General features: G+C 41.3%; 1 protein-coding gene across 1 annotated transcript in view; it reads left to right on the top strand.

Annotated features, from left to right (window-relative positions):
* msh4 (mutS homolog 4) overlaps nucleotides 1-27768 on the top strand; it is a 230093-nt gene that overhangs the window by 96482 nt on the left and 105843 nt on the right. The window contains exon 10 of the mRNA XM_069942394.1: nucleotides 19220-19294. Coding sequence (XP_069798495.1) covers nucleotides 19220-19294 — 75 coding nt within the window. The remainder of the gene's footprint in view (nucleotides 1-19219; nucleotides 19295-27768) is intronic.

The following is a 27768-nucleotide window of genomic DNA, read 5'->3' as shown; positions in this document are numbered from 1 at the left end:
ACTTGCTGAGTGGGATAGCCACTGGTGTGCTCTCCGTTTTTCTTGCTTTTTTCTTTCCCCCCCTGACGGTTTCCCACTTACCTGACATGGGTTCTGGAGTATTTATCACCCTGAAAGTTGAGTCGATTAACTCCTCACTCTCCCTTACAAGCCGCAGGTCATCAATCTGCAACTCCATATCCCTAATTCAGTCCCTTAGTAACTGCATCTCGGTACACCTGGTGCAGATGTGGCCATTTGGGAGGGTGGAGGTCACCCATTGTTCCCACATCTGACACCCAGTACGGAACACTAACCCTCTTGGCATAACTCTGAATACGAAGGCAAATAACTCAGCTTACCTTTTCTCCTTGCCTGCTTTTGCCGAAGCCTGATAAGCCAAAGCCAGGAAGTCTCACTCCTTCACTGCTCCACTCACTCACTGAGCCACTCCTCGCTGGCCACTTCCTCCCCCTTTCACTCCTTTTATTGGCCCCTTGACCAATTAACCCTGTCACTTACAGCAAGCTCCTCCTCCTCTGACTCACTTTCAGCAAGCTCCTCCTCCTCTGATTCACAGCCCGACTCTCTCCAAGCTCCTCCTCCGACTCCCAGCCGAACCAAGTAGATTCTAGTTCTTTTGAAATGAATGCTTACATTGCAGTTTCCTGCCATACTAATGACACAACCTGCAAGTTAGCCTTTAGGGAATCCTGAAGTAGGACTCCAAACTCCATCAGACCATAAGACATAGGAACAGAAGTAGGCCATTCAGCCCATTGAGTCTGACCAGCCATTTAATCATGAGCTGATCCATTTTCCCACTGCCCAATCTTCTCCCGTAATCTTTGATACCCTAGCTAATCAAGAGCCTATCAATCTCTGCCTTAAATACATCTAATGCCTTGGCCTCCACAACCAATTGTGGGAACAAATTCCACAGATTTATCACACGCTGCTGAAAGAAATTCCTCTGCATATCTTGAAGTTTGCCCTTCAATCCTGAAGTTATGCTCTCTTGTTCTAGACTTTCCCTCCATGGGAAATGACTTTTCTACATCTACATGCCTTTCAATATTCAAATTGTTTCAATGAGATCCCCTCTCATTGTCCTAAATTCCAATGAGTACAGGCCAAGAGCTGCCAAACACTGCTTTATTAAAACCCTTTCATTCCCGGAATCATCCTTTGAACCTCCTCTGCACCCTCTCCAGTGTAAGCACATCTTTTCTGAAATAGTAGGTAGGCATCCTTCTTTCTAGGAAGGAAATGGTAGCATCATGGATAGTCAATTGTTTCAGAACAGTGTCTGAAAGAGCTCATAAGGCCCACTCTGGCGTGACAGTCTCTGCCACACTTGCGGCAGATGAAGTCGGAACGATGGGTTGTGGTCGACTGGCTCTGTTGTCTTTGCTTCTTCCGTGTTTGCTTTTCCTCACTGCTCTTCACATCCTTTCTAACAGCGCTTCTCCAGTAGCCACAGACATCAGCAAGGGCGTCCCAGTTGAGCACATCAATGTGACGGAGTTTCAGATCACACTTGCAGATATCCTTGAACTGCAGCTGTGGCCGGCCCATGCTGTTGGCAGATCCTTGGTCGAAACAGTATCCTCATGGCCTTTGGGGTTCCTGATGTACACGTAGTTCTGGTTGGCGTGGAAGAGGAGCCTGCTTGACCAGTGGGGTGGATTTGTGGGCCCATATGTCTCGGAGATTTTAGCCAAGTTGGGAGGGAGATCCCAGCCGCTGATTTCCTGGGGAACAAGAAAAGGCACTCGTCAGGGGTCTGATTGGTAACCGTGAACAAGATCGACCTTATGGCATGGAGTGCCTTGGGGAGGGCCTCTTGCCAGTAGTCAATGGACCAGCCTTTGGACCTCAGGGCCAGGAGGATTGCCTTCCAGATCACCCCATTTTCTCGCTCCACCTGCCCATTGTCCCTCGGGTTGTAGCTAGTCGTGTGACTAGCTGCAATGCCTTGCACTACCAGGGACTGGCGCAGCTCATCACTTATGAAGCCGGACCCCCGATCATTGTGGATGAATGCCAGGGATCCAAACATGATGAAGATCTGCGTCAGCACCTTGATAATAGTGGCTGTGGAGAATCAGGGCAGGAAATGGTGAAGGGAAAATGGGAATATTTGTCTACGACTAAGAGGAAGTAAACGTTCTTGTTCGTGGATGGCAGGGGGCCCTTGAAGTTGATACTGAGCCGCTTCAAGGGCCGAGTGGCCTTGATGACATGGCCTGTGGCGGGTGGAAGAAGCGCAGTTTGAACTCCGCACAGACCCTGCATGACTTGGTCATGGTCCGGACTTCTTGGTCGGTGAAGGGGAGGTTTTGGGGCTTGATGAAGTGATACAGGCACATGACGCCCAGTTGGTAGAGGGTGTCATGCAGTGCTTGAAGTTGGTTGGACAGCGTGCTAGTGCAGTTCCAGGACAGGGCATCTGGGGTGTCATTGAACTTCCCCAGTCTGTACTGGATGTTGTAGCTGAACGTAGCCAGCTCAATTCTCCAGCGCAAGATCTTGTTGCTCTTGATCTTGCCTCTGTGGGTGGTGCTGAACATGAATGCCACTGTGCGTTAGTCGGTGAGGAGGGTGAACCTCCTGCCCGCCAGGTAATGGTGCCAGTGGCACACCGCTTCCACAATCGCTTCAGCCTCCTTTTCAATGGCAGAATGATCGAGCTCTGTACCGTGGAGAGTCTGGGAAAAGAAGGCCCTTTGGTCAGGTTGGACGTGAGGGCAACATCAGAGGCATCACACTCCACCTGGAATGGGGTTTCCTCGTCCACGGCAGCATCGTGGCGATGGTGATGTCCTGCTTGATGTGAGAGAAAGCTGCTCCCGCCTCAGGGGGAGAGGAAAGGTGGTGGCTTGGGCTAGTGGGCAGACCTTGTCCGAAAAACAGGGGACCCATTGGGAGTAGTAGGAGAAAAGTTAAAGGCATCTGCGGAGGGCCTTGAGCATGTTGGGTAGGGGCAGTTACATTAGAGGACGCATGCATTCAGGTGTCGGGACCAATGACACAGTGTTCACGATGTACCCCAGGATGACGAGGCGGGTGGTGCTGAACACGCACTTCTCTTTGTTGTAAGTGAGGTTTAGCTCCTCGGCCGTCTGGAGAAATCTCTCCAGGTTGTCATCATGATCCTGCTGGTCATGGCCGCAGATGGTGACATTGTCCAAGTACGGGAAGGTCGCTGTTAAGTTGTACCAGTCTACCATGTGGTCAAACTCCTGCTGAAAACCAGAGACCCCATTAGTGACTCCAAAGGCAACCTGGCAGAACTGGTGCAGGTGATTGTCTGCCTCAAAAGTGGTATATGGTTTATCCTGGGTGTGGATAGGGAGCTGGTGGTAGGCTGACTTTAGGTCAATCATTGAAAAGACCTAAAAACGGGCTATCGCATTAACCATTTTGGCTATTCGGGGTAGGGGGTAGGCATCCAGTTGGATGTACTGGTTAATGGTCTGAGCATTCGTGGTTTGCTATCCCTTTTTACCACCAGGGCTTGGGATTTCCAGGGATTGATGCTGTGCTCTATGATATCTTCTGCAGAAGCTGCCTCACTTCTGCCTTGATGAAAACCTTGTTGGCCGCGCAATAGTGCTTGTTCTTGGCAGCTATGGGCTTGCAGTCTGGTGTCATGTAGTTGAAGAGGGATGGAGGGGGTACCGTAGTATGGCAAGGCCGCAGGTGGACTGGGGACGGTTGCTGGGTTGTGTGCTGTGGAATGTGAGCAGGGGAAAAGGGCCGCCGAAAGTGAGGGTGAGGCTTTGGAGGTGACACTGGAAGTCCAGCCCTAAGATGACTGGAGCACAGAGCTGGGGCATGACCAGGAGCCTGAAGCCTTGGTATGTTTACCGCACCCCCCCCCCCCCACCACCACCACTGTCAATTCCACTGAGCAGCGCCCGAGGGCTGTAATGGAGTGGTCCTGGGCAGTGAAGGTGATGAAAACATTCATGGGATAGATTTTTCATTTTAGTGTCTGGGCTACGCTCGGGTGCACGAAGCTCTCAGTACTACTGTTATCGAACAGACATTTTGTTACCTTCTCACTCTCAGTGATGTCCACCACTGAGCGCCCAAGTCCATGGGAAATGGCCCTTTTTAAAGGAGTGGACACTAGGATTATCTCAGGGTTCGAGTAGCTACTTCCTGATGAATGTGGTGAGTAGCGGCCACCGGCTATTGACCCTGGCCGTCACACCCAGATTCCCACCATGCTGTTCCCCGCATCCGGAAGTGGGGCCAGAAATGACATTGACCAAGATGGCGGCGGCGGCTCTCCGCACATGGCGCTGCATATGCTTGCATCATGTCCTTTTCTTCCACGGTTGGAGCAGGTCATGCTTCTGGCAGGACAGTTCTTCCGCCAGTGCTTTGATTGACCACAGTAATAGCATTCAGGAGCTGAGCAACAGTGGCCACTGCCTGGGACCCTGTATCCCAAGATGGTGGTTCCTGTGCTCCTCATGTGGTGGCCGCGCTACTGGAGGGGTAAATGTCCACGTTCTGTTGGGCCATCTCTAGCGCCTTGGTGAGATTGACCACATCCTGCAGGGTCCGATCACCCTTCTCCAAGATCAGGCATGAGACCGGCGATACATGTATTCCTGATCAGCTCCTACTTGTAGACGTCTGCCGTAACGTCAGTGCAATTACAAGATCGCCCCAGTTCCCGCAAGGCGCAAATGTATTCATCAATGGACTCACCAGGTGCTTATCGATGGCTTCCCAGGAGGTATCTGGCGTATATTACATTCTTTGGGGCCAGGTACTGGTTTTGCAGGAGCCCCATAATGGCTGAGTAAGTCTCACAGTCTCTAATTATCTGGAAAACACTGACCTGTGCAAACAGCAGGTCTCTCTTATCGACCTCATCCCAGATATCATGTCGCCTCATAAAGGCGTTCAAGCAGTGCAGCCACTGGTCGAATTTTATGGAGGCCTCTGGATACTAGGGTCAATGTTCAGCTTCTCCATGGCACGTAGTTATAGCAATTAACTTGTAGCGCTATCAATTAGACCCGACAGACTAGAAGTTGAGATTAATCAGCTTAAATTGATATAAACTTACAGGCATTTCTTACATGCTGTTGGCTGATTCCAAAGCTGTACTGAGGGAGGGGGTTGGGCTTTTATTAAGAATCCTGAACGGGAAGGAGTTACAGCATCAGGGACAGGCCAGCCAGTACAATACATGTATTACACTATTTCAGTACAGATAGGCTGGGGACAAAAGATAAATGTAGCCAGTTAGAGGGGTTGAAATGTGTCTATTTCAACGCTAGAAGTATTAGAAATAAAGGGGATGAACTTAGAGCATGGATCAGTACGTGACTAAGATGTGGCCATTACAGAGATTTGACAGGAGAAAGGGCAGGATTGACTGATGCAGGTACTGGGGTTGAAGGGTTTTAAAAGGAATAGGATGGGAGGGAAGAGAGGGGGAAGGAGTAGCATTACTGGTCAGGGATAGTATCATGGCTATAGAAAGGGAGGACACTGCAGAGGGAGGGTTTACTGAGATGGTGTGGGTGGAAGTCAGAAATAGGAAGGGAGTAATCACTGTACTAGAAGTAGTCTATAGGCCCCCAAATCGCACTCGGGATATTGAGGAGTAAATAAGTAGGCAGATTTTGGAATGGTGCAGGAAATACAGGGATGTTATTATGTGTGATTTCAACTTCCCTGACACAGTATGTGGACCGGCCAACAAGAGGTGAGGCTGTACTGGATCTAGATCTGGGTAATAAACCTGGTCATGTGGCAGATATTTTGGTCGGGGAGTATTTTGATGAGAGTGATCACAACTCCCTTGGCTTCAGCATAATTATAGAAAAGGATGAAAACAGACAAAATGAGAAAGTGTTTAACTGGGGAAGGGCTAATTATGATTTGATGAGGTAACAAATACTGAGAGTAAATTGGAAACAGATGTTTAAGGGTGAAAGCACAGATCTAATGTGGAGGAAGTTTTGGGACCACTTGTGCTGGGGTCAGGATAGGTTTGTCCCACTGGGACATGGAAAGATGGTGGGAAAAGGGAACCATGGTTGATGAAGCAGGTGAGGCAGCTGGTCAAGAGGAAGAAGGAAACAGGAAGGGTTCATGAGAAGTATATGGTACCCAGGAAGGAGTTTAAGAAAAGACTTAGGAGAGCTGGAAGGGGGTCTGAGAAGTCCTTGGTACAGAGGATGAAGGAGAACTGCAGGGTGTTTCCGATATGTATGTAAAGAACAGAAGGATGATGAGAATGAAGGTGGGGCTGCTAAAGGATAAAGGAGGCAACATGTGCCTGGAGGTGGAGGAGGTCGGGGAGGTCCTAAATGAATACTTTTCAGGATTCACAAGAGAAAAGGACCTTGATCAGGGCGTGGTCAGAATAGAACAGGCCTGGACAATGTGGAGATTAAGGAAGAGAAAGTGTTGGATTTTCTTAAAAACATCAAGACCGATAAGACCCCTGGGCCAGACGTTATTTAGCCCAGGCTGTTGCGGGAAGTGAGGGAAGAGATAGCTGGAGCAGGAAGGTATGATCTTTGAGTCCTCTTTGACCTCAGGGGAGATGCCGGTGGATTGGAGAATGGCAAATGTAATTCCCTTTTTTAAAAAGGGAATAAGGAGAATTTGTGGAATTATAAACCAGTGAGTCTTACATCAGAGGTGTGCAAGCTATTGTTGAGGATTCTTAAGGATAGGATCTAAGAGGATTTGGAAAAGTCCTGTCTACTCCAGGATAGTCAGCATGGGTAGGTCATGCCTCATGAGCCTAATTGAGTTTTTTGAGGAGGTAACAAATAAATTGATGAGGGTTGGGAAGTAGATTGGTCTACATCAGGGGTTCCCAACCTTGGGTCCATGTACCTCCAGTGGTACATTTGCACTTTTCAGGGGGTACATTGGGTCTGAGAGAATAACCAATACTGTACATTACATGGTGGTGTAATCTGCAGTCAGATTGCACAATGTCGTGTTTTTTTATCCTTAATTTTTAGGGGTTCACGGAAACCTGTAAAATTGCCCAAGGGGTACGGAGGAACAAAAAAGTTGGGAACCCCTGGTCTACATGGATTTTAGCAAGGCATATGGATGGGTCAATAAGTTTGCGGATGAGTTGAAGGTTGGAGGAGTTGCGGATAGAGCTGACAGTTGCCAAAGGTTACAAGAAGATGTAGATAGGATGCAGAGTTGGGCAGAAATGTGGCAGATGGAGTTCAATCCGGATGCATTTTGGAAGGACAAACCAGAAGGCAGAGTACAGGGTTGAAGGCATGTGGATGAACACAGAGATCTTGGGTTTCAAATCCATACATCCCTCAAGGTCGCTGCATAAATTGAAAGGATAGTTAAGAAGCCCTATGGGCTGCTGGTTTCATTAATAATGAATTCAGGAGTAGAGCATCATGTTGCAACTCTACAAATCTCTGGTGAGACCACACTTTGAGTATTGTGTTCTGTTCTGGTCACCTCTTTACAGGAAGGATGTGGAGGCCATGGAGACAGTGCAGAGGAGATTTATCAGGATGTTGCATGGATTGGAAAACAAGTCTTATGAGGCAAGTTTGGCAGAGTTGGGACTTTTCACTTTGGTGGATAGAAGGATGAGAGGAGAAATAATAGAGGTCTACAAAATTATGAGAGTCATAGATAGGGTGGACAGCCAGCGCCTGTTTCCCAGGACAGGAATAGCAAACACCAGAGGACATATATACAAAGTGAAGGGGGGAATTTTAGGGAAGACATCAGGGGTAAGATTTTTTACACAGAGAGTTGTGGGTGCCTGGAATACCTTGCCAGGGGTGGTAGTGGATGCTGAAACATTGGGGGCATTTAAGAGACTCTTAATCGGGCACATGGAAGAAAGAAAAATAGAGGGTTACAGGGTAGGGAAGGTTTCGTACTTTTTCTTTAAGGAATATAGTATATGGGTTGGCAGAACATCAAGGTCCAAAGGGCCTATACAGTGCTGTAGCATTCTAAGCTCTATGTTTATTTTTTCTAACAAAATGCATGACCGAACACTTTCCAACATTGTACTTCATTTGCCACTTCTCTGCTCATTGTCCTTATCTGTCTCAGACCTTCTCCAATCTCCCTGTTTCCTCAACATTGGCTACTCCTCCATCTACCTTCATATCATGTGCAATCTTGGCCATAGTCCTATTCATTCCATCATCCAAATCATTAATATACCACATAAAAAGTTGCCCCAACACTGACCTCTGTGGAACACTACTAGCAACTGGCAGCCAATCAGAATATGATCCCTGTATTCCAACTCTGCTTCCTGCCAATCATTCGATGCTCTGCCCACACTAGTATGTTTCCTTGTTCCACCATGGGCTCTTATCTTGTTAAGTAGCCTCATGTGCGGCACCTTGTCAAAGGCCTTCTAAAAATCCAAATACACACCATCCACTGCATCTCTTTATCTAATCTGCTAGTCACATTCAAAGAATTCCGATAGGTTTGTCAAGCAAGATTTTCCCTTAGGGAAATCATACTGACTTTGACCTATCTTGTCATGTGCCTTCAAGTACTACGTAACCTCATCCTTGATAATTGACTTCACATCCTCCCAACCAGTGACATCATAACTTATTTTATACACCCTCCTTTCCTTCTTGAATAGTGGGGTGACATTTGCGATTTTCGGACCTTCGGGACCATACCAAAATCTACTGATCTTTAATGCTTCCACAGTCTCTACCGCTACTTCTTTCAGAACCCGAGGGTGCAATCCTTCTGGTCTGGGAGACTTATCCACTCTAGGCCATTCATCCTTCTGAGCACCTTCTCCCTGAAATAGTAACTGGACTCACTTCCCTTCCCTGATATCCTTTGACATTGGGCACACTGCTAGTGTCTTCCTCAGTGAAGAGTGATGCAAAATACTCATTCAGTTCCTCAGCCATCTCCTTGTCTCCTATTATTATTTCTCTAGCATCATTTTCTCGCAATCCTATATCTACTCTCACCTCTTTTTTACTCAATGTACTTGAAGAAACTTTGTGTGTCATTTTTCCATTCAAATATTTCCTTTATTTTGGTATGTATTTATCCTGTACCTTGCTCATTTTTTGCAGAAATTCCATCCATTTCTGCTCAGCTGTCTTCCCCACTAGCCCCACCCGCCCACCCCCCTACCCCCCTACCCCAGTCTATTTTGGCTAGTTCATTTCTCAACACTGTAATTCCCTTTACTCAGCTGAAATGCCGACACTTCACATCTGACTTTAGTTTCTCCTTGCTAAATCTCAAATTAAACTCAGTCGTATTGCGATCACTTCCCCTCATGGTTCCTTTATTCTAAGCTCTCTAATCATCTCTGATGCATAACAGTGCACCCAATACAGAGCAGCTGATCCCCGAGTGGGTTTATCGGCAAGCTGCATTAAAAAGCCATTTCGTTGGCATTCTACAAATTCTCTCTTGAAATCCAGTTTTCACAATTCCCTCATAACTACCATAGATTGATCTTCTGACATGCCTTTCAATTTGCTGTTGTAATTTGTGATGCCCTGTATTTGTAAATTTTTTTGACTCTGTGTCCTTGTTGCCTCGCAACTCATCCCAATGGCTGTCCTTTTGCCCTATCTGCCTGTCCTTCCACACAAACTCCCTACCAGGTGCTACTACTTGTGCACCATCTGCCTCTTACTCTCCTTCTTTACTTTGGTTCCTGCTCTCTTGCCAATCTAGTTTAAACCCCCAGCACCATTGTAAACCTCCCTGCCTGGAGATTGGTTCCCCTCAAGTTCAGGTACAACCTGTGCCACTTGTACAGGTTACCTCTTCTCCAGAAAAGGTTGGAATGATCCATGAACTTGTAACTCTGCCCCCGCAACATCTCTTGAGCCATTCATTTGTCTGCACTAACTTACTGTTCTGACCTTCCCTAGCTCGTGACACAGGGAGAAAGCCTGAGTTTATCCTTTTCACTCTCTTTCTTAACTCCCTTAACTTACTTTACAGGGTCTCTACCCCATTCATTGATACCAGTATGCACCACAATCACTGGCTACTCACTTTCCCACTTATGAATATTATGAGACATCTGGACCCAAGCGCGTGGGAGGCAACACATTATCCTGGAGTCCCTTTTGTGGCCTCGGAATCTCCTTTCTTTTGTCGTGACTAAGACATCTGGACCCGAGCACGTGGGAGGCAACACACTATCCTGGAGTCTCTTTTGTGGCCTCGGAATCTCCTTTCTTTTTTTTAAACTTTATTTATTCGTTCAAAAAACAAATGATATATGACATATACAGCAATTAAACATGAACATGAACATTTTTTTATATATATGTAAAAAAAATTAAAAAGAAAAAGAAAGAACCCACCCCCCCCCCCCCCCCCCACCCTTCAGCCAACTCTCCTGAGGAGAGCCATAAAAAAAGAAAAAAGAAAGGATATTTCTTTCTTCTTTGGCTTGGCTTCACGGACGAAGATTTATGGAGGGGTAATGTCCACGTCTGCTGCAGGCTCGTTGGTGACTGACAAGTCCGATGCGGGACAGGCAGGCACGGTTGCAGAGGTTGCAAGGGAAAATTGGTTGGTTGGGGTTGGGTTTTTCCTCCTTTGTGTTCTGTCAGTGAGGTGGGCTCTGCGGTCTTCTTCAAGGGAGGTTGCTGCCTGCTCAACTCTGAGGCACCAAGATGCATGGTTGGAGGCGATATCAGCCCACTGGCAGGGGTCAATGTGGCAGGCACCAAGAGATTTCCTTAAGCAGTCCTTGTACCTCTCTTTTGTGTAGTCTTCCAAAGGCGCTATTTGCCTTGGCGAGTCTGTAGTCTATCTCGTTGTCGATCCTTGCATCAGATGAAATGGTGTAGCCGAGGTAGGTAAACTGGTTGACCATTTTGAGTTCTGTGTGCCCGATGGAGATGTGGGAGGGGTGGTTGTCATGGTGGGGAGCTGGCTGATGGAGGACCTCAGTTTTCTTCAGGCTGATATCCAGGCCAAACATTTTGGCAGTTTCCGCAAAACAGGACGTCATGCGCTGGAGAGCTGGCTCTGAATGGGCAACTAAAGCAGCATCGTCTGCAAAGAGTAGTTCACGGACAAGTTGCTCTTGTGTCTTGGTGTGAGCTTGCAGGCGCCTCAGATTGAAGAGACTGCCATCCATGCGGTACCGGATGTAAACACCATCTTCATTGTTGAGGTCTTTCATGGCTTGTTTCAGCATCATGCTGAAGAAGATAGTAAAGAGGGTTGGTGTGAGGACGCAGCCTTACTTCACGCCGTTGTCAATGGAGAAGGGTTCGGAGAGCTCATTGCTGTATCTGACCCGACCTTGTTGGTTTTCGTGCAGTTGGATAACCATATTGAGGAACTTGGGGGGGCATCCGAGGCGCTCTAGTATTTGCCAAAGCCCTTTCCTGCTCACGGTGTCGAAGGCTTTGGTGAGGTCAACAAAGGTGATGTAGAGTCCTTTGTTTTGTTCTCTGCACTTTTCTTGGAGCTGTCTGAGGGCAAAGACCATGTCAGTAGTTCCTCTCTTTGCACGAAAGCCACACTGTGATTCTGGGAGGACATTTTCGGCGAGACTAGGTATTAATCTATTAAGGAAAATCCGAGCGAAGATTTTGCCTGCAATGGAGCAGCATGAAAGGATATTTTAAAAAAGTTAAATATACATTTAACATAACATAACAATTACAGCACGGAAACAGGCCATTAGGCCCTTCTAGTCCGCACCGAACCAAACACCCCTCTCTAGTCCCACCTCCCTGCACAATGCCCATAACCCTCCATCTTCTTCTCATCCATATACCTGTCCAACCTTTTCTTAAATAATACAATTGACTCCGCCGCCACTATTTCTCCCGGAAGATCATTCCACACGGCTACCACTCTCTGAGTAAAGAAGTTCCCCCTCATGTTACCTCTAAACCTCTGCCCCTTAATTCTTAAGTCATGTCCTCTTGTTTTAATCTTTCCTCCTCTTATCGGAAATAGTCTATCCACATCCACTCTGTCTATCCCTTTCATAATCTTAAATACTTGTATCAAATCCCCTCTCAACCTTCTACGCTCCAAAGAATAAAGACCCAATCTGTCCAATCTCTCCCTATACTCTAGATGCTTAAACCCAGGTAACATTCTGGTAAACCTTCTCTGCACTCTCTCCACTCTGTTTATATCCTTCCTATAATTAGGCAACCAGAACTGCACACAGAACTCCAAATTAGGCCGCACCAACGTCTTATACAATCTCAACATCACCTCCCAACTCCTATATTCCATGCAATGATTGATAAAGGCCAGCATACTAAAAGCCTTCTTCACCACCCTATTCACGTGAGTTTCTACCTTCAGGGAATGATGTACCGTTACTCCTAAATCTTTCTGCTCTTCTGTATTCCTCAACACTCTCCCATTTACCACGTATGTCCTATTCTGATTTTTCTTACCAAAATGAAGCACCTCACACTTATCAGCATGAAATTCCATCTGCCATTTTTCAGCCCACTTTTCTAAGCAGCCCAAATCCCTCTGCAATCCTTGAAAACCTTCTTCATTATCCACTATTCCACCTATCTTAGTATCGTCTGCATATTTACTAATCCAATTCACCACCCCATCATCTAGATCATTAATGTATATAACGAACAACAATGGGCCCAATACAGATCCAATGGGCCCAATACAGATCCAATGGGCCCAATACAGATCTAATCAATTTAAATTGAAATGTAAATATTCTGAATATAACAGCCACTTATTAATAAAAAAATTATAATTATCATGCGAAACATACGTATTTTTTCCATTATTAAACAATATTTGATCTCATTATGCCATCTATTAATATCAATCATATTTGTATCTTTCCACATATTAGCAATACATTTTTTCACTACGGATAAAGCTAAATATACAAAAGTAAGCTGAAACTTATTTAATCCCAAGCCTTTCAGAGGTTGCAAACTACCCAATAAAAATACTGTTGGATCTGTTAGGTCTGCTTTGTTCATGAATGAGTGAGACAAACACCAGGCTGAGTCGAAATCAGGGTTCTTTGTTCTTTATTACCGGATTGTAACACTTGCGACTAAACATGTTAGTCGGAGAATGCATTCTGCCGTTATCAGCAAAATGGTGATTTTTTATACCCTTGGATATGTGCTTAGAACATCATCATATCATTACTTGTCCAATGACTAAAACTGTTGCTATCCTTTCCCTGCTAGCTTCCTGCCTCTCAATCCATCAATGTCTCTCTTATCTTGTAAGTACAAGGATGCATTCACATCTTGTTACAGCCCTGTACATTCCCATCTCATGATGTTTTACCTAACAGGAGTACAAGGACACCTCCCCTTCTTGTTACTGCCCTGTACAGGGTAACTCCCTACACATTCCCATCTCATGATGTTTTACCTTACAGATCTAAAACTATTTTAATCTTATACAGATATTCTAAAAATTATTGAATTTTCTTCCAAAAAGATTGTATATGTATACATGACCAAACAGCATAAAAAAGTTCCAATCATATCACCACATCTAAAACACAAATCTGATTCATTAAAACCATATTTTTAAAATTTTTCAGGTGTCAAATATAATTGATGTAAAAAATTATAATTAATCATTACATATCGTGCATTTATCAATCTAGTTACACTGTCATAACAGATATCTAACCAGTCTTCTTCAGAAAAAATAAAACCAATATCCACTTCCCATTTAATTTTAGATATATCCCAACCTTTTTTATCCATACCATCCTGCAATATTTGATACATAAATTAAATATAACCCTTCTCTGGTACCTTCATAAGAAGTTTCAAATTTAGTCATTTTAGGTAAAATCATCTCTCTACCAAACATACATTTTACCAAAGATTGAATTTGATAATAAAGAAATAAAGAATTCTTATCAATACCAAAATCTTTCCTCATCTGATTAAAAGATAAAAACTTACCCTCTTTAAAACAATCTCCCAAATTTTTCACACCTTTAAATCTCCAATGCAATAAACTTTGATTATGTATTGAAAAAGAAATAAGTTGATTATTATACAACGGAGTCAAAGCCAATAATTTACCCCTAGAACCTATCATTTTATTTTTCTTTATCCATAACTTCATTAAATGTTTTAGTATAGGCACATTATATTGTTGTAACAAATTTATATTCCACCTAAACAAAAATTGATGTATTTCAAATTCAGAAATACTTCCCATCTCAATTTTAGCCCAACTAGGAGGCCGTATCAAATCCATCAATGAACTAATAAATTTAAGTTGGGCTGCCTCATAATAATTTTGAAAATGTGGTAAACGTAATCCCCCTAACCCATATTTCCAAGTTAATTTATTCAAAGCTACTCTCAAAAATTTACCTCTCCATAAAAACTCCCTAACCATTTTATTTAAATCTCGAAAAAAAATTATCAAGTAAATATGGAATAGATTGAAACAAATATTGTGTATGCGGAAAGATATTCACCTTAATTGTATTTATCCTTCCCATTAAATTAATAGGCAAATCTTTCCATTTAATCAAATCAGTTTTAATTTTTTTCATTAACGGAGCATAATTTAATTTATATAAAGATTGATAATTAACATTCAAAATTATACCCAGATATTTAATTTGATCAGTCCACTTCAAATTAATAATATTCTTATAAACTGAATAATCTCCTTCACTTACCGGTAAAATTTCACTTTTTTCCCAATTAACTTTATATCCAGAAAGACATCCATATTGTTTTAAACATTCCTTCAAATGCAAAAGTGACTGAGCTGGGTTTGTTAAATACACCAATACATCATCAGCAAATAAATTAATTTTATACTCCTCATCTAAAACTTTCATACCTTGTATCTGTGCATTTTGTCTTATCAACTGTGCTAAAGGTTCAATCACTAACACAAACAAAGCTGGTGATAAAGGACAACCTTGACGAGTTGATCGAGTTAACTTAAAAGATTCCAAAATCAAACCATTCGTCAATACTCTAGCTACCGGTTTACTATCAATAAAAGAAGGACCAAACTTAAATTTCTCCAAAACTTTAAACAAAAAATTCCATTCAACTCTATCAAATGCTTTTCTGTATCTAAGGATATCACCATCAGATGATCTAAAGATTGTTGAAATCTATTAATTAAACTAATCACTCACAAAATATTATCTGAAGCATTTCTATTCTTTATAAAACCTATTTGATCAATATGAATCAACTTTGGTAAAAATTTAGCCAATGTATTCGCTAATATTTTAGCTATTATTTTATAATCTACATTTAACAACGAGATAGGTGTATATGAAGATACCTTCAAAGGATCTCTATCTTTTTATAGGAATTACTGTAATTAAAGCACTAGAACAAGACTCAGGCAATTCATAATGTTCTCCAACTTGACATAATACATCCCCAAACACTATAGATAAATCATCATAAAAAATTTTATAAAATTCAACTGAAAATCCATCATCACCAGGTGATTTACCATTCAGCATTTCCAGCATAGCCATTTTAATTTCCAAATCAGTAAATGGTTCTTCTAACTCCTGTATATCTCCATCCTCTAATATCGGTAAATTCAACTGTGATTAAAAATAATCAATCGATCCAGTTTCCTTTTTTCCTTCAGATGTACATAACTTTTTATAAAATGAATAAAATTCATCATTAATCTCACGAGGTTTATAAGTAATAAGAGAATTCTGTCTGACAGCATTAATAGTCTTCGATATCTGTTCTTTCTTTAATTGCCACACCAATACCTTATGTGCTTTCTCTCTCCATTCGTAATACCATTGTTTAGTCCTATTAATCACACATTCAAATTGATAAGATTGCAAAGTATTATATTTCAATTTCAGCCTAGATAATTCTATTTTCTGATCTTCCGTAGCATCTTTCTGAAATTCCTTTTCTAACTCATCGATCTGTTTCTCTAATTCAAGACTCTGATTTAATCGACTCTTTTTTATTTTAGAAGTATAACTAATTATTTGACCTCTCAAATAGGCTTTCATAGCATCCCATAATACAAACTTACTTTGAACAGATTTAGAATTTTCTTTCAAAAAAATTAATTTGTTTTTTCAAAAAAATCATTAAATTCCATATTTTTAACAACATTGTATTAAATCTACAACGATAAGCTATTTGAATTTTCTCAGAAGTTTCATATGTAAAATATAACAGAGAATGATCTGAAATCGCCCTACTTTTATATTCCACTTGTCGTATTTTCCCTTGTAAATGTGCCGATACCAAAAAGAAGTCAATCCTTGAAAACAATTCATGTCTAGATGAATAAAAGTAAAAATCTTTCTCTGTTGGATTAAGACGTCTCCAAACATCTACTAAATTAAGATCTTTCATCAATGCTTGGACCTGGATTGCCATCTTGGATTTTTTAACTTTCTTTGGAGATTTATCTAATAAAGGTTCCAAAACACAATTAAAATCACCACCAACTAAAATATTATCATTAGCTTGACCCAAACATAAAAATGCATCTGAAATAAATATTTCATCATCTGCATTTGGAGCATAAATGTTAAGTCCAAAATTCACTAAAAATCTTATAATTCAATTTAAGAATACATCCTGCCTTTTCCTCCATTGATTGTAATTCAAAAGATAATTTTTTATGTATCAAAATTGCTACACCTTTAGCTCTAGAATTAAATGAAGAAGAATCTACATGCCCAACCCAATCCCTTTTTAATTTCACATTTTCCTTCACATTCAAATGTGTTTCTTGTAAAAAGGCAAGATCAAGTTTCATTTTCTTAATATACGCCAAGACTCACTTACGTTTAATTGGACTAATTAATCCTCGAACATTAAAAGAAGCAAAACCTTAACTTTGACATATCTACTATTATTACTAAATACCAATAATATCTATATATAAAAACTCAAATCAACGTATATAGGCCCTCCAATTAAAAAAATCACAAATTAAAAACTAAAAAAAATTAAAAAATAATAATTGAAAAAAAAATCCCCCCCCCAAAAAACTACCAAAAGGTAGTAATCCCCTAAACAAAGATTGGGTGTGGGTCACCCACCAGTGGCTGATAACTAGTAAAGAACTTAGTGCACATCTCTCCCTCCCTCCCCAGCCAGTCAAATACATCAAAATATCATAATAGCAAGAGAAAAAATAGAGTAAGAAAATTCTTCTTTTCATCCAGAAGATTCCAATCTCGAAGATCCCATTTCGGAAGGAGGTGGACTCTTTCCATTCCCTTTTTTCCCATTTCTGCCATTTCTTCCGTTTTCAGAGCTACCAAACTTTTCTTTAGGAGATAATGGTGAACTACGTCTTTGTCCTCTTATATCTGGCAATGAATCAGCAAAAATCATTGCTTCACAATCAGTTTCAAAAAACCGAAATTGATTGTCTCCATAAAACACCTTCAACACTGCAGGGTAACAAAAAGTAAACATAACCTTTACGCCACAAAACTTATTTAACTGGCTTGAATCGACATCGATGTTGAATGACCTCTTGACTCAGATCAGGATAAAAAACGACTGCTATTCTGAATCAATAATGGGGTTTGTCGTTGTCTCGCATTTTGTACTGCAAGTTGAAGTATTGCTTCTCTATCCAAATAACTCAGACATCGAACTATTACCGGTCTTGGGGGTTGACCAGCTAAGGGTGTTCTTCTTAAAGCTCTATTGGCTCTTTCCAGTGCCAATCCCCCAGGGAAAAATTATTGCCCTAATGTTTGCGGAATCCCGTCTTTAAAAGAACGAAGAGGATCTTCTGGCAAACCAACAATTTGCACATTATTCCTTCTGCTTTGATTTTCCAAATAATCTATTTTTCTTTCTAGCTCCTTCTCACGATCTCCTAATTCTATGACTGATTTTTCCACCTTCAACACTTTTTCTGTGTTAGAAGTCACTTGTTTACAGTCCAAAAAAGCAGACTGAAATTTTTTAAAAACTTCATCAGATGCATCCACACGTGCCTTAACCATATTTAATTCTGAACTTATACCAGCATTCATTTGAACCATTTCATTAATTAGAGATGCCAACAAAGGTTGAATAACTGCATTCAATTGCATACACTGTGAATCAGTAAATCTTAGCTCTGCTCTCTCTGACATGGTGGTAGAACAAGGTAACTGCAGCTCCTGCTGCAATTCAACAGAAGGCATTTTAAAAGTTTTACTGCAGGTCTGGACTCCCAGCGACGGCACCCCGATTTCCTCAGGGGGTCGCCGCTGGTCTTCCCCCGCATCTTGTTGTTTTCTCTTTAAACCTTCTTCTGGAGAACGGGTAATTCCAGCGCCATCCTTCATTTGGTGAGTAATAGGTTGTTTTGTTTCAGCTCCCACAGGTGATCTTTGGGATTTAGGCAATGAAGAAATTGAGCCTGGGGCTGTTTCAAGTTGTCTAGGCCCCAGATCTTCAGCACTTTGAAAATGTATCTTCTTTTGAACTTGAGATTTAGTCTTTTTACCATTAGGGGCCATAATAATTCATTAATACTTTGAACTAAAATTTTAAAAGTTTAAACTTGAAAACAAAGAGTTAAAAAATGGGTATTTAAAAATCTGGCCAGAGAGGTCGAGATTGAACGTCTAGACTCTACGCCATCTTGCCACACCCCCACCCCCCCAGGAATCTCCTTTCTTTTGTCGTGACTAAGACATCTGGACCCGAGCACTTGGGAGGCAACACACTATCCTGGAGTCTCTTTTGTGGCCTTGGAATCTCCTGTCCTGACTTTCGATCCCCTATGACTAACGCACTACCTGACCACCCTTCCTTTCTGAGGCTCAGAGTCAACCATGGTGCTATTGATCTGGCTGCTACCTTGCCCAGATAGGTCATCCTCCTCAGCAGTATATCCACAGGGTGCCCTGCACTGCTTGTCGGTTCCCTTTCCCTCTCCTGATTGCCACCAGATACCTTCTTCCTGCCTCCTGTAACTTGGTCTCTCACCCCCTCAGCCTCCCGAATATCCCTTTGAACCTCCTCATTCTGAACTTTCTCCCCATTTAGAAAATAGTCTCCTTCTACCAAACTCATGACATATACTTCCCTTCGCTGTATTCCATCTGTCACTTCTTTGCTCATTGCTTCCTCAACACTCCCCTCCCCTCCATCTTTATATCATCTGCAAACTTGGCCACAACGCCATCATTAGTTTTCTTTTAATTTAATAAAGAATTGTGCCTAAGTGAAAGTTGTTACAGAACTTCATGTTTATTCAACAGATACAGGCAGCTGAATCCAAGATCACAAACTTAATTTACCTTAAACATACCTTGGAATTGGTGGAACCACTTCAGGTACGGCATATGACGGATATGAATGTGAAATATTCCATTAATCTATGAATCTGAGGAAGGCTATGATGGCTGTATGTTGACTACTGATGTGAGATCATTTTTGTAGTTAAAAAAAGGGGAGTAAGCAGAAAGGTTACTCCTAACATTGCTCTGGGTGGAGGCACACTACCACATATTTCTAATGTATTTCCCTTGTTTTTCCTGACTGGTGGCCTTTCATGCATAAATAGTTTCAATCCTACTATGAGATGGCTCGTGTGTGAATGAGACATTTCTAGAGTCCATGTTTGCCTAGAAGATCTGGAAAAGGATGTAGTAGTCCTGAGCAGCTCTGCGAATGCTTTGCAGGGTTTTTTTTCCCCCCAGGGACACAAACTGAAATAAACATTTAAGTGTTTCTGGAAGAAGGTGAACTTTGGCCTGCCTTGAACTGGGTGATCTTCTTGTGCAAGGAAATGTTGTGACAGATTATGTTATATTTTATATTGTATATGAATAGGTTTTAAATGAGATAGATTGTGGGGTTTTTTTTGTTAGGTCACACGCTGATACAAATACTTAAAAACAGATCTCATTTAAAATACCAGAGCTCTGCTCAAGCCAGACAGTTCAGGCTCCGAGTGCCTTTGCAAAAACTTTGAAGAGTGCCTACAAGGACTTCACAAGTAGGTGTTAATTGGACCTGCTGTGGAGTAATGGATTATTGTTTTGGAAGGTAACGATGAACGGGACTTGAAGATTAGGTCTGGTCCCACAGTCTGTCTGAATGCAGTTTGCTGTTCTTGGAAGGCCATGCAAGCAGAGAGAGTCAAACAGGCTTTTCTCAGAGAGAGAGAGAGAGAGTGAGAGAGAGAGAGAGATCAGTTCTACAGTTCAGCAACAGCAACTGGGACTGGAACAGGACAAGCTGGCGAGCTTGTGGAAAAACCCCATTTTGAAGATGGGTTGTTGCTTCTTAGTTCAGCCTGGTCAAAGCCCTTGAGGTCCATACAGGAGGAGATGGCTGGCTGTATAATGTTTCACTTGAAATAAGGGAAACAGGAAAGGAACTCAGTGGTGACCTGAAAGAAAGAGGTTGTCATCTGGAATACTCTGATGGGGCAAGTTTCTTCAGCAAGTCACCGAAGTGGCTGATCGGAAAGAATCTGTTTGTGTCCATTGAGCAACAAATCTCACTCTGAAAACTGACAAGACCTTTCCTGAGCAGTAACCATTTACCTTTCAAGTATCAAAGCCTGGTGAACTTCATAAATGTTAAATTCTGTGCACAGAATAAGAATTGCCTGAATGGAGGAGTGAGAAGTGAGATTGGACTATGAATCAAATAACTTTTCTGAACTTATATACACATTACATACAAGTGCACTTAGAATTAGAAGGGGGTTAAATTAAGTTAACAGTAATAAGTTAAAGTTTGATCCTGTTTTCATGTTTAAAGGTAATTAAAAACAACTTTTGTTTAAGTAACCATTTGTCTTGGTGAATTTCTATTGCTGCTCAGTTTTGGGGTCCTCTGGGCCCATAATAATGCCTACACCCAAATGCAGCAGTCTGGCACACTTACATGCCATAGGAATTGCTGATGCTACTGAGACCCTGTCAGAACAATTTTCTGCCAGAATGTTTTTCAATCAAGGCTGTGTCATTGCCCAACAATTTTCCCAATCTTTCTTGCTGAAATGCTGCATCTCACTTCCAACAGACTTCCGACAGGTGTTGAGATGACCTTCAGAACTAATAAAAAGTTGTTAATCTTGCAGTGAATTCATTCCAGGACCAAGATCATCTGAACCTTCTGTGTTATGCATGCATAATAAAGAACTACAATGGTTTTGTGCGGGAACAAAAAGTAGACTACGACAGAAGTCGAGTGTGTTGTTGGTTCAAGCAGCTCGAAAAATAAAGTTGTTTAAGCATTAAAACCATAGAAGGTTGTTCTTCTTCAAGGAACAAACATATCATGGTGTCAGAAGTGGGTGAATAAGTAACAAAAGACAATAGTCCCCTTTATGGATAAGTTAAGTCCTCCCACACCGATGCAGTTTAATGGTTATCTAACTGATCATTGGAAACGCTTCAACAGCAATTCAAAATTTATTTAGACACTGGTGGAGTGGGAGAGACCAAAGTAAAACAGAAAGCAATGGGTGAAGATACCTGGACATCTATAACAGTTTTCTAATTGATGAGACAGCTTTCACATTGGACATTCTGATGACAAAATTTGAGGAATATTTTGTTCCAAGTTAAAATATCATGATTGAGAGATTCATGTGATAAGTGTCTTGACCAATTTGGAGATTTGAAAAACTCATTCATCAGAGACAGAATAGTTTGCAGAATCCAAGCTTAGAGAAAGACTGTTGCGTGAAAAAGATTTGATAATGGAAAGGCAGCAGAGCACAAACTAAGGAACTGCATAGGAAAGACACAACAGTGCATGTGGTGAAAACATAGAAGCAGAGCACCAGGAATTTCCCAAAGTTACAGCAAAGCAAAGAAGTAGGCTCAAACAGCAAATGCAGCAGGTGCAGAGGGAGACACATTCCAAAGACATGTCCTGCCAATGGAAAGATTTGCAATAAATGTGGGAAGAAGAATCATTTTTCACGTGTAGCCATGCTTGTGGGCGGCCGACTGACAAAGGGGCCCGTGAGCCCACGACATTGCTGGGTAGCCCGGGGACACACAGTGTAGCATCGGAGGACGCTCCTGCGCATCCGGTGGTTCTGCCAGGCATGCATGGAGCATCCCGGGTCTGTGACCTTGTGGAGAAAGTGGGAGAGCCCGAGCGCCGGCACCCGGTGTCCAAACCCGCAGCCGCACAGTCAAAGGACCTATGGTGACTGAAGGAGAAGAGGAACTTACCTTATTGGAATTTGCCCAGGAGGAGGAGCCTGTAGTTAAAGAAGGTAGACCTCAAAAAGTGGCTATGGAATCTGGATTGGACTCAGTGTTCACTGTTTTAGAAAGGATTGCTTCCCAAATGGATAATATGTCAAAACAAATGTCAACTCAAATGACCCAAGGATTTATGGAGGTGAAAACGAAAATGAATATTTTGTGTGAAGAAATGTCAACTATGAAACAAGAAATGACTGTAGTTAAGAGTGATATTAACAGATGTATAAAATCTGTTGATATTGTACAAGATAATTTAAAAAATATTGAAACAGCCTTTTCTGGATGTCAAAATCAGGTGGAAAATAAAATGGAAAAAGTGGAAGGTTCTTTTGTAGATTGGGGGATTCAAAGAAGGGATTTATTAAAGAAAACTGATTCATTGGAAAATGAAAGCCAGAGAAATAATGTGAAAATGGTTGGTCTTCCAGAGGACTTTGGAGGTTCTGATCCAATAAAAAATTTTAAGCTTTGGATCCCAGAGGTACTGGGTAAAGAGCTTTTTACTAAAGGTTTGGAAATGGATCGGGCCCATAGAGTGTTGAGGAAAAAAACACTTCCAGGACAAACACCGAGGGTGGTCTTGATTCGTTGTTCGAAATATCAAGATAGAGAAATGATTTTACGAATGGTGGTACAGAAAGCGCGGCAGAATCAATTCCCGTTGATAATTCAAAATAATAGTGTTTTTTTAATGCCGATTTGAGTCAAGAGGTTATTAGACGATGATGGGAATTTAATTCAGCTAAAGATGTCTTATGGCGAAAGGGCTATAAGTTTGCTTTTCATTATCCTGCAATTTTGAAGATTTTTTACGGAAACTTTCAATCTCAATTTTTTGAGAATGATCACGATGCCTTGGTTTTTGCTAATTCATTGCCAGAATTGTGAAGAAATGAGCAGTCTTCACCATCGTCTCCTAAGAGGAGGGTAAACGGAATGGTAAGAATGGAAAGAAAGAAGAGCTGACACGAAGTCTTCTTGACATTGAAGATCTGGAACAATCATTGGGCTTGGAATCATTGGGTTGAATATATTTACTATATTTGATTGTTCTTAATTAGATAATGAATATGTATCTGGCTGGGGGAGTGGATGACACTGAAAGCTTTGACTGTCATCTACCACTAGTGGGCTTACCACACCCAGATATTTAGGGTGTTACTACCTTTGGGTGGTTTGTTTAAATATTTTTTGGGGATTTTTAAAAAATTTGTTTATTGAGGGGTGGGTTTTTTTTGTTTTTGAAGATTTATAAAGGGGAGCGTTATTTTATAGAGTTTAAATATATTTTTCTTTCTTTCTTTGGCTTGGCTTCGCGGACGAAGATTTATGGAGGGGGTAAAAAGTCCACGTCAGCTGCAGGCTCGTTTGTGGCTGACAAGTCCGATGCGGGACAGGCAGACACAGTTGCAGCGGTTGCAGGGGAAAATTGGTTGGTTGGGGTTGGGTGTTGGGTTTTTCCTCCTTTGCCTTTTGTCAGTGAGGTGGGCTCTGCGGTCTTCTTCAAAGGAGGTTGCTGCCCGCCAAACTGTGAGGCGCCAAGATGCACGGTTTGAGGCGTTATCAGCCCACTGGCGGTGGTCAATGTGGCAGGCACCAAGAGATTTCTTTAGGCAGTCCTTGTACCTTTTCTTTGGTGCACCTCTGTCACGGTGGCCAGTGGAGAGCTCGCCATATAACACGATCTTGGGAAGGCGATGGTCCTCCATTCTGGAGACGTGACCCATCCAGCGCAGCTGGATCTTCAGCAGCGTGGACTCGATGCTGTCGACCTCTGCCATCTCGAGTACTTCGACGTTAGGGATGAAAGCGCTCCAATGGACGTTGAGGATGGAGCGGAGACAACGCTGGTGGAAGTGTTCTAGGAGCCGTAGGTGGTGCCGGTAGAGGACCCATGATTCGGAGCCGAACAGGAGTGTGGGTATGACAACGGCTCTGTATACGCTTATCTTTGTGAGGTTTTTCAGTTGGTTGTTTTTCCAGACTCTTTTGTGTAGTCTTCCAAAGGCGCTATTTGCCTTGGCGAGTCTGTTGTCTATCTCATTGTCGATCCTTGCATCTGATGAAATGGTGCAGCCGAGATAGGTAAACTGGTTGACCGTTTTGAGTTTTGTATATATTAGTATATATTAGTAGTTAGTAAAAATGTCTACTTTGAATTTTGCAACTTTTAATGTTCAGGGATTAAATAATCCAATTAAGCGAAAGAGGGTATTGGCTTATATTTAAAAAATGAAAATTGTTATTGCCTTTTTACAAGAAACACATTTGACCAAAAAGGAACATTTGAATTTGAAAAGAGATTGGGTTGGACATGTGTTTTTTTCTTCTTTTAATTCTAAGGGAAGAGGGGTGGCAATTTTGATTCGTAAAAATTTATCATTTGAATTGGAATCTTCAAAGGGAAATGTAGGTAGATTTTTACGGGTGAATTGTAAAATTTTTGCTGAATCTTGGACTTTGCTTAATCTTTATGCGCCTAATATAGATGATGAGCGATTTATTTCAGAAGCTTTTTTATTGTTAACTCGAGCTAATGAAAATATTTTAGTTGGGGGAGATTTTAATTGTGTTTTGGAACCTTTATTGGCCAGAAACCCGAAGAGTATAAGGAAATCAAAGACGGCAATGCAAATGAATGCATTGAAAGATTTAAATCTGGTAGATATTTGGAGAAAGGTTAATCCTACAGAGAAATATTTTTCTTCTTATTCATCATGATATGATTAGTTTTCTAGGAGTGATTTTTTTTTGGTATCAGCACACCTACAGGGTAGAACACTGCAAGCTGAATATAAAAGTAGAGTTCTATCAGACCACTCATTATTACTTTTTTCCTGTGAAAGTTCAGAAGTGGTACGTTCATCGTACAGATGGAGGTTTAATGCAATGTTATTGAAAAAACCAGAATTTGTTACTTTTGTAAAAGAGCATATCTCTTTAATTTTGACTGAGAATATTAATTCTGTGGATAATAATTTTGTAGTATGGGACACATTAAACCTTATTTGAGGGACAAGTTATTAGTTATTCTATGAAAGTTAAGAAACAACATATGGCAGAAAGTTTAATGTTGGAAAATCAGATTGCTGAGTTAGAGAAGGACTTTCAGAAGGATGTGACCGAAGACAAAAAAGCTGCATTAGTGAAATTGAAATTACGCTATAATACTTAACATACATCAGTTTGAGCATTTAATTAATTGAACTAAACAACGATATTATGAGTTGGGAGAAAGAGCTCATAAGGTACTTGCTTGAAAATTGAAAGCTGAACAGGCATCTCGGACTATTAATGCCATTAAAAAGAATTCAATGATTACCTATAAGCCTCAGGAAATTAATGATCAGTTTTATTCATTCTATCAAAAATTATATACTTCTGAGGGGAAGCAGGATAATGGTTCTATTGGATCTTATTTATCTAAATTAAGGTTACCGGTATTAGATGAGAAAGATATTCAGGAGTTGGAATCTCCATTTACAGATTTTTAAATCAAGGAATCTATACAGGAAATACCAAATGGAAAATCCCCAGGGGATGATGAATTTCCTGTGGAATTTTATAAATTTATTATGATGATTTATTTAATGTATATGGAGATGTGTTAAAACAAGTTACTGAAGAACAGAAGCTGCCGGAATCTTGTTCAAGTGTTTTAATAACTGTTATTCCAAAAAAAGATAGATATCCATTAAAAGTGTCTTCATATAGACCCATTTCTTTATTAAATGTAGATTATAAAATTATAGCCAAGGTATTAGCTAATAGACTTGCTACATACTTACCTAAATTGATACATACTGATCAAACAAGTTTTATTAAGAACAGAAATACATCAGATAATATTCTTCAATTAATTACTTTGGTCAATGCATACTGAAAGCAGCCTAACCATCCTATGGTGGTTACACTAGATGCAGAAAAGGTTTTTGATAGAGTTGAGTGGGTTTTTTTATTTAAGGTGTTAGAAAAGTATAAATTCAGTCCTTTTTTTATTGGTTGGGTTAAAACTTTATATACGAACCCGATTGCTAGGCTGGTGACAAATGGTCAGATTTCTTTACCATTTAGGTTGACTCATTCAACTCGGCAGGGCTGTCCATTGTCACCAGCCTTATTTGCATTGGCTATTGAACCATTAGCTCAGACTATTAGGCAAAATGATGAAATTAGAGGGATGAAGGCTATGAATGAAAAATATAAGATCAATTTATTTGCAGATGATGTATTGATATATTTTACCGAACCGGAATGGTTGTTGAAGCAGTTACAAGAGTGTTTGTCGAAATTTGGAGAATTGTCAGGATATAAAGTTAATTGAGATAAAAGTGAAATTTTACCAGTTGGAATAGGAGATTATTCAGAATTTAAAATTATTACAAAATTAAGGTGGACAAATAAAATTAAATATTTAGGTGTGTTTGTAGATGTTAATTATCAGTCATTGTATCAGTTAAATTATGTGCCTATATTAAAATGGATTAAAGCAGATTTGATTAAGTGGAAAGATCTTCCTTTAACTTTGATTGGTAGGGTGTTAGGTCTGCTTTGTTCATGAATGAGTGAGTCAAACACCAGACTGAGTCGAAATCAAGGTTCTTTGTTCTTTATTGCCGGATTGTAACACTTGCAACTAACAGTGTTAGTTGGAGAAGGCGCATTCTGCCGTTATCAGCAAGTGGTGTTTTTTTTATACCTCAGGATACGTACTTAGTAAATTATCATACCATTACATTGTCCAATGAATAAACTGTTGCTACCCTTCTCTGTTAGTCTGCTGCTCATCATTCTTGTTAGTGCAAAGCTTATCTTGAGTGTACAAGGTCACATCTGCATTCTGTTACTCCTTAGTACTGGGTGACTCCTTCTCCGGTCCCATCTCATGATGTTTTTACCTTACAATCCCTCCTTTGTCCTCTTTAGAGGACAATCTTGCCCTGACTACGCTACCACCACGTTACATTAGTTTGCCTACTATTGCCAAGCTCTATACGGGTTCTGTTCACGGGGTTGTTCGGCTGGTGGGCGAGGGCTCCCCCCAACCCTCTTTAGCGTATACCCCCCCATCCGTTTCCCCGATCCCATTGCCCGTTTACAAGTTTTCTCCCCGTTTTCCCCCAAGCAAATAACTAGCTATCCCTTCTAAGCATTAGTAATTAGTTAAGATAAAAGTTAACATTCGTGCTACAGTCTATTTTATAACATCTCCTCCCTGTCGCATTCTTCATCCGACTCCAGATCGATCTCAGCATTTTTTTGATGCCTCCTTTGAAGTGAGATAGTCCCTCTCCGTAGCTTGTAGATCTTGATATTTCGGAGGCAGATCATCGCGGTTGGCAAAGGCTCTCTCAATGCATTCGAATGCATGGAATACAACAACAGCCACAAGTGATAAAAATGGATACAGAAATGAACAATCCTAGGAAAAGTTGTCCCAACATTGTGCCCCATTTCCCAAACACTCCATGTAACCAGGACAAAACAGGGTTAGAGACTCCAGATTGGGCTTTTAATTCCTTCGCCAATGCCTTAAGTTTTGTCAGCCCCTTAGTGAGTGACCCATCTGG

Source organism: Narcine bancroftii, chromosome 5 (genome assembly GCF_036971445.1).
Source record: "Narcine bancroftii isolate sNarBan1 chromosome 5, sNarBan1.hap1, whole genome shotgun sequence".
NCBI classification, from domain to species: Eukaryota; Metazoa; Chordata; class Chondrichthyes; order Torpediniformes; family Narcinidae; genus Narcine; species Narcine bancroftii.
Note: the sequence above shows the minus strand (reverse complement) of the source record. Positions and strands in the feature narration are given on the sequence as shown.